Below are 19,577 nucleotides of genomic sequence, written 5' to 3'. Positions count from 1 at the left end.
AACCCGATGGTCACTCTAATAGAGCTCCAGAGTTCCACTGTGGAGATGGGACAACCATCTCTGCAGCACTCCACCAGTCAGGCCTTCATGGTAGAGTGGCCAAAAGGACCTAAAGGCCAAAAGGACCTAAAGGACTCTGACAATGAGAAACAAGATTCTCTGGTCTGATGAAACCAACATGGGAACTCTTTTGCCTCAATGCCATGCGCCATGTATGGGGATAACCTGGCACCATCCCTATGGTGAAGCATGGTGGAGGAAGCATCATGCTATGGGGATGTTTTTCAGCGGCAGGGACTGGGAGACTAATCAGGAACAAGGGAAAGATGAAGGGAGCAAATTACAGTGAGATCCTTGATGGAAACCTTCTCCAGAGTGCTCAGGACCTCAGATTGGGGCAAAGGTTCACCTTCCAACAGAACAACAACCCTAAGCACACAGCTAAGACAACGCAGGAGTGGCTTCGGGACAAGTCTCTGAATGTCCTTGAGTGTCCCAGCCAGAGTGCGGAATTGAACCTGATCAAACATCTCTGGAGAGCTGTGCAGCGACGCTCTCCATCCAACCTGACAGAGCTTGAGAGGATCTGCAGAGAGGAATGGGAGAAACTCCCCAAATACAGCTGTGTCAGGCTTGTAGTGTCATACACAAAATGGCTTGAGACTAATCACTGCCAAAGTTGCTTCAACAAAGTACTGAGTAAAGGGTCTGAACATTTATGTAAATGTGTTATTTCTTCTTTTTTTTTTACATTTACAAACATTTCAAAAAAACAGTTTTTGCTTCGTCATTATGGGGTATTGTGTGTAGATTTAATGAGAAAAAACAGCAATTGTATCTGTTTTAGAATAAGGCTGTAACCTAACAAAATGTGGAAAAAGTGAAAAGGTCTGAATGCTTTCCGATTCCACTGTATCTCCCATACTCCTCCCTGACTCTACCGCATTCTTTTCCCTCTCTCCCTACCCAGTGGTTACATCCTGATTGGGAGAGGGCAGTGCTAGTGAGGTATGCTGGAGAGGTCCTGATTGTGTGTCAGCCAGCAGGATGAGTGTGTCTGACGGTGTGGTAGGAGCGGCCAGCCTGGACGTAGATCAACAACAACAACAGCCGCAGGCCGTCTTCCTCCAGATCTACCCCCGCCTGTCCCAGGACAAAGCAGCATGTTGTACTCTCCAGGTCAGCCCAGGGGCCACAGCGGCCATGGTTATCCAGAAAGCAGGCGCCACTCTGGGCCTGGACATGACCAGTCCGTATGCCCTGCTGGAAGTCAGGCAGGCTGAAGGGGAGGAGAGGAGGCTAGGGGACACTGAGATGCCTGTGGAGAGGGTGTTGCTTTGGCCCCCAGGGGCCAGAAAATGGCATCCCCAGGAGAAGGGGTATTACTTCATCCTCCAAGCCCAGGGAGGTGAAGGGGCTCTGGGGTCAGAGATGGACGGTGGTGGTGTACCTTCATTAGAGGAATATGATGACTTGTGCAGCCTCTCCACCTTGACTGAGGACACTATCCTGGCCGCCTTGCGCCTGCGCTTCTACAAACACAACATCTACACGTACGCCAGGGGCATCCTGGTGGCAATTAACCCCTTCAAGTTCCTGCCCATCTACAACCCTAAGTATGTCATGATGTACAACAACCAGCCACTTGGAAAATTAAGCCCTCACATCTTTGCAGTGGCGGATATGGCATACCACACCATGCTAAAGCAGCAGGAGAACCAGTGTGTGGTGATATCAGGGGAGAGCGGATCAGGGAAGACCCAGAGCACCAACTTCCTGATTCACTGTCTGACGGCGTTGAGTCAGAAGGGCTACAGCAGCGGGGTGAAGAGGACCATACTGGGAGCTGGGCCTGTGCTGGAGGTAAGTGTGTGTGTGGGGGGGGGTGTTAGGCCTGCTTCAGAAGCAGCATTCCTTTGCAGACAAGTAAAAAGCCCGTTCAGTGGCGCATAGTTTTTATCTCCAGAGAAGGTTTTGTGTCTGCATTTAAAAAGCTGTAGTGTAGCCTTAAAAACCAACAAACGTGCCGAGGTGCTTTCAAGGGTATATGACTGCAGTAGATATACACTACATGAACAAAAGTATGTGGATACCTGCTCATCAAACATCTCATTCCAAAATCATGGGCATTAATATGGAGTTGGTCCCCCCTTTTGCTGCTATAACAGCCTCCACTCTTCTAGGAAGGCATTACATAGATGTTAGAACATTGCTGCGATTCATCCCAAAGGTGTTCAATGGTCAGGGGTCTGTGCAGGCCAGTCAAGTTCTTCCACGCCGATCTTGACAAACCATTTCTTAAGGACCTCGCTTTGTGCATTGGGGCATTGTCATGCTGAAACAGGAAATGCCTTCCCCAAACTGCTGCCACAAAGTTGGAAGCACAGAATCGTCTAGAATGTCATTGTATGCTGTAGCCTTAAGATTTCCCTTCACTGGAACTAAGGTGCCTAGCCCAAACCATGAAGAACAGCCCCAGCCTCCTCCACCAAACCTTACAGTTGGCAGTATGCATTCGGGCAGATATCGTTCTCTTGGCATCCGCCAAACCCAGATTCGTCCTTCGAACTGCCAGATGAAGCGTGATTCATCACTCCGGAGAATGCGTTTCCACTGCTCCAGAGTCCAATGGCGGCGAGCTTTATGCCACTCAAGCCGACGCTTTGCATTGTACATGGTGATCTTAGGCTTGTGTGCGGCTGTTCGTCCATGTAAACCCATTTCATGAAGCTCCCAATGAGCAGTTCTTGTGCTGATGTTGCTTCCAGAGGCAGTTTGCAACTCTAGTGAGCGTTGCAACCGAGGACAGATGATTTTTGAGCATTTCAGCACACGGCAGTCCCATTCTGTGAGCTTGTGTGGCCTACGTCTGAGCCATTGTTTCTCCTAGACATTTCCACTTCACAATAACAGCACTTACAGTTGACCTGAGCAGCTCTACCAGAGCAGAAATTTGATGAACTGACTTTTACACACCTGTCAGCAACGGGTGTGGCTGAAATAGCCAAATCTACTAATTTGAAAGGTTGTCCACATGCTTTTGTATATATAGTGTTATTTCCTTGCCCAGCCCTAACGGTCATGCATACTAGAGGTCGACCGATTTTATGATTTTTCAACGCCAATACCGATTATTGGAGGGCCAAAAAATGCAGATACTGATTAAACGGCCAATTAAAAATATATATATAAATATATATTTTTGTATTAATGACAATTACAACCGTACTGAATGAACACTTGTTTTAACTTAATACATTAATAAAATCAATTTAGTCTCAAATAAATAATGAAACATGTTAAAATTGGTTTAAATAATTCAAAAACAAAGTGTTGGAGAAGAAAGTAAAAGTGCAATATGTGCCATGTAAAAAAAGCTAACGTTTAAGTTCCTTGCTCAGAACATGAGAACATATGAAAGCTGGTGGTTCCTTTTAACATGAGTCTTCAATATTCCCAGGTAAGAAGTTTTCTGTTGTAGTTATTATAGGACTATTTCTCTCTATACCATTTGTATTTCATATACCTTTGACTATTCGATGTTCTAATAGGTACTTTAGCATTGCCAGCCTAATCTCGGGAGTTGATAAGCTTGAAGTCATAAACAGAGCAATGCTTGAAGCATTGCGAAGAGCTGCTGGCAAACGCAGTAAAGTACTATTTGAATGAATGCTTACGAGCCTGCTGCTGCCTACCACCGCTCAGTCAGACTGCTCTATCAAATCATAGACTTAATTATAATATAATAACCCACAGAAATACGACAATTAGGTCATTAATATGGTCAAATCCGGAAACTATAATTTCGAAAACAAAACGTTTATTCTTTCAGTGAAATACGGAACCGTTCCGTATTTTATCTAACGGGTGTAATCCATAAGTCTAAATATTGCTGTTACATTGCACAACCTTCAATGTTATGTTATAATTATGTACAATTCTGGCAAATTAGTTTGCAACGAGCCAGGCGGCCCAAACTGCTGCATATACCCTGAATCTGTTGCACAGAACGCAAGAGAAGTGACACAATATCCCTAGTTAAAATAAATTCATGTTAGCAGGCAATATTATCTAAATATGCAGGTTTAAAAATATATACTTGTGTATTGATTTTAAGAAAGGCATTGATGTTTATGGTTAGGTACACATTGGTGTAGCGACAGTGCTTTTTTCGTGAATGCGCTTGTTAAATCATCACCCGTTTGGTGAATTAGGCTGTGATTCAATGATAAATTAACAGGCACCGCATCGATTATATGCAACGCAGGACAAGCGAGAGAAACTAGTAATATCATCAACCATGTGTAGTTAACTAGTGATTATGTTAAGATTGATTGTTTTTTTTCTAAGATAAGTTTAATGCTAGCTAGCAACTTACCGTGGCTCCTTGCTGCACTCGCATAACAGGTAGTCAGCCTGCCATGCAGTCTCCTCGTGGAGTGCAATGTAATCGGCCATAATCAGTGTCCAAAAATGCAGATTACCGATTGTTATGAAAACTTGAAATCGGCCCTAATTAAACGGTCATTCCGATTTAATCGGTCGACCTCTAATACATACAGTACATAATAAGACCATTATACTGCATTGTGAATTGAGGTGGAATTTTGTGATTTTATTCTTATTGTTTTAACGTAAAAAACGATTTAAAAATAAGAAGGCAGTTGTCTATTTGTCACATCAGTACTATTAATGTTAATAAAGCATAAGAAGACTTCATAATAAAGTGAGAAGTGTTACTGAGCTAGACTTGTATGCAGAGGCGAGACCCCGGTCAGAGCTGCAGTAGTTTGAGTTTCTCTTTGTGTGAACAGTCTTCAGATGAGAACTCAGCTCATTATGCAATAAACGAGGCACTCTAGGGCAGACAGGAAACTATGTACGTGTGTAGAAAATACACACACACACACAGAGAGCTTACTGTTTGCGCCTGGAAGTGTGACCTCCAACCTACCCACTGCAACCACATCACAAACAATATTTCATGTTTCATTGAATAAGACATTGTTGTTCCTCTGTTTGTTTATCACTGCTATTTACAACTGGATGAGTAGCAATGAGTAACTCAGTTTTCAGGGCTAGTGAGCAAAACAGTTCTGCCAGAGCTGCATTCCAGCTGCTGAGTGAATAGTGCTCAGTCAGGTTTGATGGGGGAACACCTTTTCAGTGAAATGAATACCACTTGTCTCTTTACCACAGAAAATGGCAGTGATTTCTTCTGTAACAGCCAATCAGCCAGCTAGTCACTCTGTCTCAGTTATGCTCTGGCCAGTGTTCCCTCTAAGCTACGTACATGTGCAACCACAAAGCTCCTGGAGCAGTCCCGCGCAGAAGAATTGCAAGCCCAATCAGAGATGCACGAGATTGAACTTCACTAAAATGTACACCATCTTTCCTCTACAGTGGATATATGGTTATTTTGTTGTAGGTTGAAGAGTGCATCGGAGTAGCCTTGTTCTATTTCACAAGCATGCATGAGCGGTTGTAGAGTAGCCTATATGCCCATTTGAGATCACAGAACAAAGCCGCGTGTGCACATATGTCGATATTCTTTCCTAGCTTGTGAGTGACTAGCCCAGTTATAGCTAATTTTGCTCAGCAATGGGGGAGTGATTGTTTCCTACAAGAGCACAAAACTTGTACATGTCTAACTGTCTTTGAAAAGCAAGTCAGGTGAGCTTTTTTTAAAGGGAAAGTGTCCTATTTTGAGACAGGCTTGAAAATGCAAATAAGCCAATAGGCAGAGGGTAGCACACATTTCTGTATGATTCTCTTAATGGTAATAATAATGATAACAGTTCATTTAAAGCGGTTTCTTGCATCATAGCACAATATAATGCCACTTTCAGTCACATTTTTTGGCCAATTGTGACAAGTTAAACATCATTCCTAAAATGGTTAATGCCAAGCATAATGTTTTGATAAATTCTAATGGAATGTTGGCCTACATTGAACACCACATATTGGCTATTGTAGGCGATATCATAGAAGTCAACAGTTATATCCATGTGAAAATGTCCCACGACACAGACGTCAATTCAACGTCTAGTTTTGATTTACATTTGTTTTGAGTTGTCAACTAACGTGAAATCTACAAAGTTTCACCATGTCATTGGATTTTGGTTAGAAGTTGGGTGGGAAAAAAAATATGAAATTCCCTTATGCTAACTTTTTTCTAATCCAATGGGTTTTCCACTTTGATTCAACGTCATCACATTGCATTTTGGGGTTGAGAATGATGTGAAAACAACATTGATTCAACCAGTTTTTGCCCAGTGGGGTTATGGCATTTGGTCCATTGGTTTTGTTGATAGGCCTACATTATGCTCAACTAGCCACAATAGCCCGTAGACCACTGTCTGAAACTGTAACATACAGTAACATAAGTTGTACAAAATTATGACAAAAAGCTTAATGAGAGCCATTGGTTCTCTTTCAGTAGAAATCTGTGTGTAGTTTTCCATATAATTGTTGTGCCGGTGCCATTCTCATTTATAGTCCTGCTTCTTTACTAAGCTACACACTACTTTAGCATTGTTTCTTTTAGATACAAATATCTTGTTGTCTTGATCTTGACTCTATTACAGTGCCTTCAGAAACTCACACCCCTTAAATTTTTACATTTCTGTTGTTACAGCCTGATTTTTTTTAATGGATTAAATGGAGATTTTGTGTCACTGGCCTACACACAATACCCCATAATGTCGAAGTAGAATAATTTTTAGAGATGTATTTTTATTAATTCTAAATGAAAAGCTGAAATGTCTTGAGTCAATAAGTATTCAACCCCTTTGTTATGGCAATCCTAAAGTGTAAAAATGTGTTTAACAAGTCACATACAGTGGGGCAAAAAAGTATTTAGTCAGCCACCAAATGTGCAAGTTCTCCCACTTAAAAAGATGAGAGGCCTGTAATTTTCATCATAGGTACACTTCAACTATGACAGACAAAATGAGGGAAAAAAATCCAGAAAATCACATTGTAGGATTTTTATGAATTTATTTGCAAGTTATGGTGGAAAATAAGTATTTGGTCAATAACAAAAGTTTATCTCAATACTTTGTTATATACCCTTTGTTGGCAATGACAGAGGTCTTCACAAGGTTTTCACACACTGTTGCTAGTATTTTGGCCCATTCCTCCATGCAGATCTCCTCGAGAGCAGTGATGTTTTGGGGCTGTTGCTGGGCAACACAGACTTTCAACTCCCTCCAAAGATTTTCTATGGGGTTGAGATCTGGAGACTGGCTAGGCCACTCCAGGACCTTGAAATGCTTCTTACGAAGCCACTCCTTCGTTGCCCGGGCGGTGTGTTTGGGATCATTGTCATGCTGAAAGACCCAGCCACGTTTCATCTTCAATGCCCTTGCTGATGGAAGGAGGTTTTCACTCAAAATCTCACAATACATGGCCCCATTCATTCTTTCCTTTACACGGATCAGTCGTCCTGGTCCCTTTGCAGAAAAACAGCCCCAAAGCATGATGTTTCCACCCCCATGCTTCACAGTAGGTATGGTGTTCTTTGGATGCAACTCAGCATTCTTTGTCCTCCAAACACGACGAGTTGAGTTTTTACCAAAAAGTTATATTTTGGTTTCATCTGACCATATGACATTCTACCAATCTTCTTCTGGATCCTCCAAATGCTCTCTAGCAAACTTCAGACGGGCCTGGACATGTACTGGCTTAAGCAGGGGGACACGTCTGGCACTGCAGGATAACTGCAATAAGTTTTTAACATGATTTTTGAACGACTACCTCATCTCTGTATCCCACACATACAATTATCTGTAAGGTCCGTCAGTCTAGCAGCGAATTTCATACACAGATTCAACCACAAAGACTAGGGAGGTTTTCCATTGCCTTGCAAAGAAGGGCACCTATTGGTAGATGGGTAAAAAATCTAATAAAAAGCTGACATTCCCATATCCCTTTGAGCACGGTGAAGTTATTAATTCCACTTTGGATGGTGTATCAATACACCCAGTCACTACAAAGATACAGGCATCCTTTCTTACTACGTTGCCGGCGAGGAAGGAAACAGCTCAGGAATTTCACCATGAAGCCAATGGTGACTTTAAAACAGTTACAGAGTTTAATGGCTGTGATCGAATTTAGGATGGATCATCAACATTGTAGTTACTCCACAAAACTAACCGAATTGACAGAGTGAAAAGAAGGAAGAAAAAAATAAAAAAATATTCCAAAACATGCATCCTGTTTGCATAAGGCACTAAAGTAAAATTGCAAAAAAATGGTCAAAGCAATTAACTTTTTGTCTGAATACAAAGTGTCAATTTTGGGGCAAATTCAATACAACACATTACTGAGTACATCGCCATATTTTCAAGCATAGTGGTGGCTGCATCATCTTATTGGTACGCTTGTAATCGTTAAGGACAGGGGAGTTTTTCAGGATAACAAAGAAACGGAATGGAGCTAAGCACAGGAACAATCCTAAAGGAAAACCTGGTTGTCTGCTTTCCACCAGACACTGGGAGATGAATTCACCTTTCAGCAGGACCATAACCTAAAACACAAGGCCAAATATACACTGGAGTTGCTTACCAAGAAGACAGTGAATGTTCCTGAGTGGCCGAGTTAGATTTTCAAGCCAATTTAAGTCAAAACTGAAAATGGTTGTCTAGCAATGATCAACAACCAATTTGACAGAGCTTGAATAACAGGCAAATGTTGCACAATTCAGGTGTGGAAAGCTCTTAAACTCACAGCTGTAATCGCTGCCAAAGGTGCTTCTACAATGTATTGACTCAGGGGTGTGGATACTTGTATAAATGAGATATTTCTGTATTTCATGTTCAATCAATTTGCAAACATTTTTTCACTTTGTCATTATGAGGTATTGTGTGTAGATGGATGAGGGGGAAAGATGCATTTTAATACATTTTGAATTCAGGCTGTAACAAAATGTGGAATAAGTCAAAGGGTATGAATACTTTCTGAAAGCAGCGTATGTCTGCTTAGACCACTGTTCTGTTATTACTGTATAAGTGCAGTACTGTCATTAGTAACGACTTACATAAGGCACAATGTAGGGCTGTGCCCCACACTCCCACCTCTTCCCAAGATAGTCTGTTCCCGAATCAAAGATTCTTTAAAGTAAAAGAATCAAAAGATTCTTCAAAGTAGACACCCTTTGCCTTGATGACAGCTTTGCATACTCTTGGCATTCTCTCAACCACCTTCATGAGGTAGTCACCTGGAATGCATTTCAATTAACAGGTGTGCCTTGTTGAGGTGTGCCTCTGCAGTTGGCACTAATAAGCAAGGTCTGCATGGGACTGATTTCTTCATCCCTCCTGCACCCGTAGCTTTTCATACTGCACCCTCTGACTTTCTGTCCGACTCCCACCCACTACCGCAATAACTGGTCCCAAGCCCAACCTCAGTCCCTCAATGTTATTTTAGGCATATGTGACGCAGCTCACTTGACAGCCATGGTCCCAGCAATTTTGCGCCCTATAGGCAATATCAAAATAACATAAGAAATAGCATAGGTTAAACTACGAGATTCTCCTATGGCGCATTTATATTAAGCTATCAGTATTACTTGGCTATAATCAGCCAACAGGCTTGACTTAGTTTGAAGAGGGCAGAGTTGGAGAGACTTGCACTTTATCTTGAGCTATGGCCTACCTTTTAGAAGCGGGAGACATATGAGTGATACATTTGTATTTTTAGGCTATGTAGTAAACTATAGTATTTTGGAAGTAATGTGATTTACTCCGTGTCCCCCTCCAATCTTATTCATTATGATCTAAAAGGCTAAACTGATCCTAGACCAGCACTCTTATTGCCTGGCTACCCAGGCTTCTTGCTCCGGGGCAAACGCTACGGCACGCTCACGGACGTTGGTTTCTTATCCGCAATGAGCCTGGATCTGAGTTACCTCCCCTGACCCTTCACCGAATGCGAACACATTCGGGGCCTTCTGATTTGGCCAGAGCCAGAACACAAGTAGGTATAGCGGCAGTTTGAAAGTTCGTAATAGACTTTGATACTGTGATTGGTTAGAGATGAACCCATCTGATTACTTTGTTTTGTAAAAGTCCCCTCTTGCCCCTCATCACCACAAACAACTTCAATGATGGCAGTCTCAGATTAAAGTATGTAGCGAACAACAGAGCAGCGGAATCATTTAGTGTGTGTCATCAGGCTAACACTCCTACTCTGAGACATTTTCTTAAAACAGGCCCAGATTATCTACAGTGTTTTGGACAAATCTCTGGTGTCCTGATGGACTCCCCATTATGAGAGTTAATGCTATGATTGCAGGGACCTAGGCCCCACTTCCCTCTATCTGAGAGCATGCCCAAAACTACAGTCACTTCACATGGTTAGGAGACATAGGCCTACAATAAACTTGTCTTTCCAGAGTTGGCCTACAGCAAACCCTCAGGCAGTGATCATTTAGAGCTGGAACTTTTTCCTCTGTGTATTTTTCTTTGGTTTAGCTCCATTCCACTTCCTTGAACACAGCAGAGGCAAACCGAGATGTATGGTTAGGAACACTATTTTTAATAAACACACAAGACCAAGAGCTGTTGACTATTTCTAGGTCCCTATGTTTAGGGTCTACTTCTTCATTTTCCTTTTTTTCCCTCGTAATGACTCAAACTGCTATTGGGAATTCCTCTGTCCCTCACATGCCAATCAGAGAGTAGCTGATTGGCTGGTTATTGTGTGAGGGAGGGGTTTGTTGCTGCTCTGTTCGGGCCCTACAGCTCCGTAGGGGAAAGTGTATTATGGAGGCTGTGTTGGGGCGTTGGCTAGAGGAGACAGAGTGAGAGGAGAGGTGGAGAGACCGAGAGAGAGGGAAAGAGGAGTGGAGAAACCAGAACAAGCCAAGACATATTTCTTGTTGGAAAGTAAAAGCTGTGTTTGAAAGAGGATGATAACTCATGGTGTTTACTTCACTGTGGACAGGAGGGAGGAACATTCCTCAGGCTAGCAGTCAGTTTTACTGGCACACTTGGCTGTTGGAGGGGGAGGGAGCGAGATATCGAAGAGTCAGATTTGGAGGGAGAGGAGAGAGAGAGCGGGGTAGAAAGAGAGCAAGAGCGAGACAGAGGAGATGGGAAGGGGGGGAAAAGAGAAATTGGAAAAATGTGAAAGACAGACAGATTGGGGGGAGAGATAGGATCAGGGTGTTTAAAGTAATACTGTGTGTACGGAGGCTGTATAGGTGCCTGTGAAGGCACAGCCCTGACCCGTCAAGACAGGATCCCCTACTGTACTGTAGCACTCATTGGAATCCTCCAATACACCACCACCACCTCAACCCAAATACTGTTCTTCTGTAGGGGTGGAGTCTGGGTCATGTTCAGTGGGCCCAAAATTGTGAAAATATTTTTTGAAACAGAGGTAACTACCTAAACATGTCCAGTTAGAGGGTCATTTTCTGTCATCTGTTGAAATTATAAAATATATTGTTTGAGGAAAAAGATGGTAATTTTCATTTAGCTGTTAGTAAGTGTTTTGCTGCGGTGTTAGCCTACTTAACACGACCCTGATGTCTTCACACAACTGTAACATGTTATTAGTCAACCATTGTGTTATCTGAATGCATCTATTAACCAGAGCCAAACAGCTGTGGGAGGGGTTTAGGTCCCCAAACAAAGAAAATTCTCCACACATTAATCTTGTGAATCTACAAACTTGTTGGATGCATTTGCTGTTTGTATGGATGTTTCAGATTATTTTGTGTCTAATAGAAATTAAAAGTAAATAATGTATTGTCATTTTGGTGTGCTTTTATTGTAAATAAGAATATATTGTTTCTAAACACGTGGATCAAATCAAAATCAAATGTTATTGGTCACATACATGGTTAGCAGATGTTATTACGAGTGTAGCGAAATGCTTGTGCTTCTAGTTCCGACAGTGCAGCAATATCTTAACAAGTAATCTAACAATCCCATAACAACTACCTAAATACACACAAATCTAAGTAAAGGAACGGAACAAGAATATATAGAAATATATAGATGAGCAATGACCGAGCGGCATAGGCAAGATGGTATAAAATACAGTATATACATATGAGATGAGTGTAACAGTATAACTTTAGACCGTCCCCTCGCCCATACCCGGGCGCAAACCAGGGACCCTCTGCACACATCAACAACAGTCACCCACGAAGCATCATTACCCATCGCTCCACAAAAGCCGCAGCCCTTGCAGAGCAAGGAGAACCACTACTTCAAGGTCTCAGAGCAAGTGACGTCACCGATTGAAACGCTATTTAGCGTGCACCACCGCTAACTAGCTAGCCGTTTCACATCCGTTACATGAGCAATGCAAGATATGTGAAATTTTTATTAAAGTGGCATTATTAAAGTCACTAGTGATCCATTTATTAAAGTGGGCAATGATTTCAAGTCTGTATGTACGTAGGCAACAGCCTCTCTGTGTTAGTGATGGCTGTTTACCAGTCTGGCCTTGAGATAGAAGCTGTGTTTCAGTCTCTCGGTCCCAGCTTTGATGCACCTATACTGACCGTGCCTTCTGGATGGTAGCGGGGTGAACAGGCAGTGGCTCGGGTGGTTGTTGTCTTTTATCTTTTTGGCCTTCCTGTGACATCGGGTGCTGTAAGTGTCCTGGAGGGCAGGTAGTTTGCCCCCAGTGATGCTTTGTGCCGACCGCACCACCCTCTGGAGAGCCCTGCGGTTATGGGCTGTGCAGTTGCCGTACCAGGCGGTGATACAGCCCTACAGGATGCTCTCACTTGTGCATCGGTAAAGGTTTGAGGGTTTTAGGTGACAAGCAAAGTTTCTTCAGCCTCCTGAGCCTTCTTCGCCACACTGTCTGTGTGGGTGGACCATTTCAGTTTGTCCGTGATGTGTACGCTGAGGAACTTAACTTTTCACCTTGTCCACTCGTCGATGTGGGGGGGTGCTCCCTCTGCTGTTTCCTGAAGTCCACGATCGGTAAGCATATCGGAATCGAACGATATTAGCTAAAAATGCCAACATCGGCATCGGCCCGATGTCTAGTTTAACGCCTATGTGCAAAACCGAAAGCTGAGGTGCATACCTATATAATGTAGGTAAATGACGTGATGACGCCACTAAAAATATAGCGCTACACGTGCAATACAGCACTCCTAACATAGCCCACAATGTCTGCTGTGTGGATCGAGCAGTCAACAAGTCGATCAGTCATTTGAAAGAGCAAGAATTTCAGCGTGGCAACTCAAAAGGCGAAATCCATTAACTCCAAGATAATGGAATTCATGCCCTTGACAATCAACTGTTCTCTGTCATGGATGATGTTGGCTTTCGCCGACTGGCGAGCACCGGTACAGACTCCCAAGTAAGCGCTATTTTTTGATGTTACCCTACCGGAGTTACAGTATTGTTGAAGTGCACATCTATGGGCGTGACTGCAATTAGCTTCACGACTGACATTTAGGATCAGCGATGTCAGCCCCATGAGCATGCTGTGTCTGACAGCACATAGGGTCGACAAGGATTTCGTACTGAGGAAAGCCGTGTTGCATGCTCAAGAATGGGCTTGTTCTCATACCACTGCTGCCATTTGAATGGAATTTGAGAATATGTTTGTAACTTGGAAATATGAACACTCCTAGCGCCATTCAAACAGCTGACTTGAGAAATAAGCTCAACTGCGTCTGCAGCAGACGTGATAACGTGTCATGGTATTGAAACACCTGCTCAACAACCCGACGGTCAGTGTTGGCATAACTTAGAAAAGTACTCTACTAGAGGCTGTGAACAAGTGATTCGGTGGCATTCTCACTGAGCCTCTACTGTGTCACCACTATGCTCGATGCTAGGTACAAGGACCGCTACTTCGACACAGACAAGAAACAGGGTTTACGTGGAATGTTAGACACAGCTGGACAAGATGGAAACGGACACAGTGACAGTGGGCACCGAGGAAGAGGCGCCATGGACAGACTGAGCTGAAATTTCACTGCTTGACAAATGATGAAATCCTGGTTGAGACTGAACAATGAAACAGCACAGTGAAAAAAATAGGTTTTGATTATGTTTTACTGGTAATTGGGACATAGGTAAATGCCAACAACTTTTTGGTCAGTGTGTGTGGGTTCAACTATTTAAGTGTACTAGAATGTTTAAAAGGCTGCAAAAAAATTGTTATATCGTTATCGGCATCGTTTTTATTGGAAAATATTGGATATCAGTATCGGCCAAAAATGTCATATCGGTGCATCCATAATCTCATTTGTTGTCGTTGAATGAGAGGTTGTTTTCCTGACACCACACTCGGAGCCCTCACCTCCTCCCTATAGGCTGACTCGTAATTGTTGGTAATCAAGCCTACTACTGTCGTGTCATCTGCAAACTTGATGATTGAGTTGGAGGCATGCATGGCCACGCAGTCACCATTGCGGGTCCCCAGTGTTGAGGATCAGCGAAGTGGAAATGTTGTTTCCTACCTTCACCACCTGGGGTGTCCCGTCAGGAAATCCAGGACCCAATTGCACAGGGCGGGTTGAGGCCCAGGGCCTCCAGCTTGATGATGAGCTTGGAGGGTACTATGGTGTTGAATGCTGAGCTGTAGTCAATGAACAGCATTCTTACATAGGTATTCCTCTTGTCCAGATGGGATTGTGCAGTGTGATGGTCGTCTGTGGACCTATTGGGGTGGTACGCAAATTGAAGTGGGTCTAGGGTGACAGATAAAGTGGAGGTGATATGATCCTTGTCTAGTCTCTCAAAGCACTTCATGATGACCGACATGCGTGCTAAAGGGCAATAGTAATTTAGTTCAGTTACCTTTGCCATCTTGAGTACAGGAACAATGGTGGCCATCTTGCAGCATGTGGGGACAACAGACTGGGATAGGGAGAGATTGAATATGTCCGTAAACACACCAGCCAGCTGGTCTGAAAATGCGCTGAGAATGGCTAAGGATGCCGTCTGAGTCACTACAATGATTACGGATAGTCTTGAATGAATCATAAATAATGATGAGAAAATTAGATGCACAAATATCATACCCACAAGACATGTTAACCTCTCACCATTACAATAACAGGGGAGGTTAGCATTTTGTAACTGTCTCACTCATCATTATTCACAATTCATTCAGGACTTTCCGTAATCATGGCAGCATCCACATTAAAGTGTTTTAGAAATTTAAGGGTTTTCTTCTGGTGAAAGAGAGGCGGACCAAAATGCAGCGTGGTGGTTATTCATGTTTTTAATAAAGACATGAATACATGAACAGACTATACAAAACAAGAAAAGTGAAAACCTAAACAGTCCTATCTGGTGCAAACACAGAGACAGGAACAATCACCCACAAAACCCAACACAAAACAGGCTACCTAAATATGGTTCCCAATCAGAGACAATGACTAACACCTGCCTCTGATTGAGAACCATATCAGGCCAAACATAGAAATAGACAAACCAGACACACAACATAGAATGCCCACCCAGCTCACGTCCTGACCAACACTAAAACAAGGAAAACACATACGAACGATGGTCAGAACGTGACAATATTGAGATAATAAAAAAATGCTGCATTGGACCTTTTTAAACATACAGTATCCGCTCGTCAAACAGATTTAGTTAATGTCTCAGAGCAACACAGAGCCTTCAGAAAGTATTCACACCCCTTGACTTTTTCCACATTTTGTTGTTACAGCCTTTTAACATGTATAAAATGATGATTGTGTGTCACTGGCCTACACACAATACACCATAATGTCAAAGTAGACATTTTGTTTTCAATTTTGGTACAACAGGAATTGTTTATAGGGAAACACACCCCTCCCCCTCAAATCTTACCAGAAGCCGCCGTTCGATATATATACGGAATATGAAGAAGCCTTCTGGTTGAATAGCAGAGTTCCGTAAGTGGTACACTCAGGCTTAGGAGATCTTATATGTTTGGTTCTATGATATCTTCTTCAGCTAATTTCACTTTTTGTAAATTGTGAAGCATTTACAGTGCCGTCAGAAAGTATTCACACCCCTTGTCTTTTCCCACATATTGTTGTGTTACAGCCTGAATATAACATTTATTAAATTGCGCTTTTTGTTTCTCTGGCCTATACACAATACCCCATAATGTCAAAGTGGAATTATGGAAATGTTATTTGAAATGAAAAGCTAAAATGTCTTAAGCCAATAAATATTCAACCCTTTTGTTATGGCAAGCCTAAATCAGTTTAGAAGTAAGCATTTGCTTAACAAGTCACGTAATAGGTTGCATGGACTCAATCTGTGTGCAACAATAGTGTTTCACATGATTTTTTTTAATGACTACAGCATTTCTGTACCCCACATAGAATTCTCTGTAAGGTCCATCGGTCGAGAAGTGAATTTCAAACAGATTCAACCACAAAGATGAGGGAGATTTTCCAATGCCTCGCAAAGAAGGACACCTATTGGTAGATTGGTAAACAACAATAAAAGCAGACACTGAATATCCCTTTGAGCATGGTGAAGTTACACCATTCAAAGTGTAATTAATACTGTATCAATACACCCAATCACTACAACGATATTGGCATCCTTCTTAAGAGGAAGGAAACTGGTCAGGGATTTCACCGAGGCCAATGGTGACTTTAAAACAGTTAGAGTTTAATGGCTGTGATATGAGAATTGAGGATGGATAAACAACATTGTAGTTACTCCACAATACTAACCTAAGTGGCAGAGTGATAAGAAGGAAGCCTGTACAGAATACAAATATTCCAAAACATATTGGCAAAGAAATAACCTATATCGTGAATACAAAACTTTATGTTTGGAGCATACACAGCACATCACTGAGTACCACTCTTCATATTTTCAAGCATGGTGGTGGCTGCATCATGTTATGGGTATGCTTGTAATCGGCAAGGAGTAGAGCTAAGCACATGCAAAATACAAGAGGAAAACCTGCTTCAGTCTGCTTTCCAACAGATGCTGGGAGACAAATTCACCTTTCAGCAGGACAATAACCTAAAACACAAGGCCAAATATATGTATACAGTGCATTCGGAAAGTATTCAGACCCCTTTTACTTTTTCCACATTTTGTTCCATTACAGCCTTATTCTAAAATGGATTAAATATATTGTTTTCCTCATCACACACAATCACACACAATACCAATACTGACAAAGCAAAAACAGCTTTTTAGAATTTTTGCACATTTGATAAAAAATATACATATTGCATTCAGACTCTTTACTCAGTACTTTGTTGAAGCACCTTTGGCAGCGATTACAGCCTTGCGTCTTCTTGGGTATGACGCTACAAGCTTGGCACAGCTGTATTTGGGGAGTTTCTCCCCTTCTCTGCAGATCTTCTCAAGCTCTGTCAGGCTGGATGGGGGAGCGTTGCTGCACAGCAATTTTTAGGTATCTCGAGATGTTCCATCTGGTTCAAGTCCGACCTCTGGCTGGGCCACTCAAGGACATTCAGAGACTTGTCCCGAAGCCACTCTTGGCTGTGTGCTTTAGGGTCGTTGTCCTGTGGGAAGGTGAACCTTTGCCCCAGTCTGAGGTCCCGAGCGCTCTGGAGCAGGTTTTCATCAAGGATCTTTCAGTACTTTGCGCCATTCATCTTTCCCTCAATCCTGACTAGCTCCCAGTTTCTGCCGCTGAAAAACATCCCCACAGAATGATGCTGCCACCACCATGCTTCACCATAGGGATGGTGAATATTTCAATCTTGGTTTCATCTGACCAGAGAATCTTGTTTCTCATGGTCTGAAAGTCCTTCATGTGCCTTTTGGCAAACTCCAAGTGGGCTGTCATGTCCTTTTCTTTCTGAGGTGTGGCTTCCGTCTGGCCACTCTACCATAAAGGCCTGATTGGTGAAGTGCTGCAGAGATTGTTGTCCTCCTGGAAGGTTCTCCCATCTCCAGAGAGGAACTCTGGAGCTCTGTCAGAGTGACCCTTCTCTACCGATTGCTCAGTTAGGCTGAGTGGCCAGCTCTAGGAAGAGTTTTGGTGGTTCCAAACTTCTTCTATTTAAGAATGGTGGAGGCCACTTTTTCTTGGGGACCGTCAATGATGCAGACATTTTTTGGTACCCTTCCCCAGATCTGTATCTCGACACAATCCTGTCTCGTAGCTCTACAGACAATTCCTTCGACCTCATGGCTTGTTTTTTTCTCTGACATGCAATGTCAACTATGGGACATTTTATATAGACAGGTGTGTGCCTTTCCAAATCATGTCCAATCAATTGAATTTACCACAGGTGGACTCCCAAGTTGTAGAAACATGTCAAGGAGTATCTATGGAAACAGGATGCACCTTAGCTCAATTTCAAGTCTCATAGCAAAGGCTCTGAATACTTATGTAAATAATGTATTTTTGTTTTTTAATTCTAAACCTGTTTTCGCTTTGTCATTATGGGGTATTGTGTGTAGATTGAGACTTTTATTTTAATCAATTTTAGAATAAGGCTATAATAACAATGTTGAAAAGTGAAGGGGTCTGAATAATTTCTGTATGCACGTACACGAGTTGCTTACCAAAACGATATGTATTCCTGAGTGGCCTAGTTACAGTTCTCACTTAAATTGTCTTGAAAATATATAGCAAGACTTGAAAATGGCTGTCTAGCAATGATAAACAACTAACTTGATGAATTTAAAAAAATAATGTGCAACTATTGTACAATCCAGGTGTGGAAAGCTCTTAGATTTACCCAGAGACTCACGGCTGTAATCACTGGCAAAGGTGATTCTGACATGTATTGACTCAGGGGTGTGAATTAGATATTTCTGTATTTCATTTTAAATCAATTTGCCAAAATTTCTAAACATGTTTTCACTTTGTCATTATGGGGTATTGTGTGTAGATGGATGGGAAAATATATTTAATCCATTTTGAATTCAGGCTGTAACAGGAAAATGTGGAATAAGTTGAGGGGTATGAAGGCACTGTATTTGTATCACTATTTACAGTTACAAAAACTGATGTCTCCTCTCGCTCTGTTTCTAAATAGGCATTTGGCAACGCGAAGACGGCACAGAACAACAACTCCAGCCGCTTTGGGAAGTTCATCCGGGTCAACTATCTAAAGAGTGGGGTGGTGAGAGGGTGAGGCAGTGTGTTTGTGTTATCATGTATTGCATGACATATTTCATACCATAGCAACACCTGTCGCTGCATGATGGCTGTATCATCACAGAAACAAGATACCGTTCACTTTTAAATCAGTGCGATGGTTAATTTTTTTTAGGCTTGCCTGGGTGCCTGTTTGTTTCTGCTTTCTTGCCAACGTCTTATAGCAAGTGCACAAACAGATCTGGGACCAGGCTATATTTCCTCACTGAATGGCAACCACATTTTCATCAGTGAGTTTCTGGGTAAAATTGAATTGGTTTATTTACAGTGGGGCAAAAAAGTATTTAGTCAGCCACCAATTGTGCAAGTTCTCCCACTTAAAAAGATGAGTGAGGCCTGTAATTTTCATCATAGGTACACTTCATCTATGACAGACAAAATGAGAAAAAAAATCCAGAAAATCACATTGTAGGATTTTAATGAATTTATTTGCAAATTATGGAGGAAAATAAGTATTTGGTCAATAACAAACGTTTATCTCAATA

At 42.2% G+C, this 19,577-nt stretch overlaps 1 protein-coding gene across 8 annotated transcripts in view; it reads left to right on the top strand.

Moving 5' to 3' along the window:
* The window catches only part of LOC112226586 (unconventional myosin-IXb), a 76,437-nt gene that overhangs the window by 9,780 nt on the left and 47,080 nt on the right, over positions 1-19,577 (top strand). For all 8 annotated transcript variants that reach the window (XM_024391008.2, XM_042308211.1, XM_024391015.2 and 5 more), the window contains 2 exons: positions 971-1,863; positions 18,971-19,065. In XM_024391008.2, coding sequence (XP_024246776.1) covers positions 1,048-1,863; positions 18,971-19,065 — 911 coding nt within the window. In that variant the 5' untranslated portion in view covers positions 971-1,047. The remainder of the gene's footprint in view (positions 1-970; positions 1,864-18,970; positions 19,066-19,577) is intronic.

The sequence above is a fragment of the Oncorhynchus tshawytscha genome, linkage group LG28 (assembly GCF_018296145.1).
Source record: "Oncorhynchus tshawytscha isolate Ot180627B linkage group LG28, Otsh_v2.0, whole genome shotgun sequence".
NCBI lineage: Eukaryota > Metazoa > Chordata > Actinopteri > Salmoniformes > Salmonidae > Oncorhynchus > Oncorhynchus tshawytscha.
The sequence above is the reverse complement of the archived record's forward strand: the minus strand, read 5'-3'. Positions and strand labels throughout refer to the sequence as shown.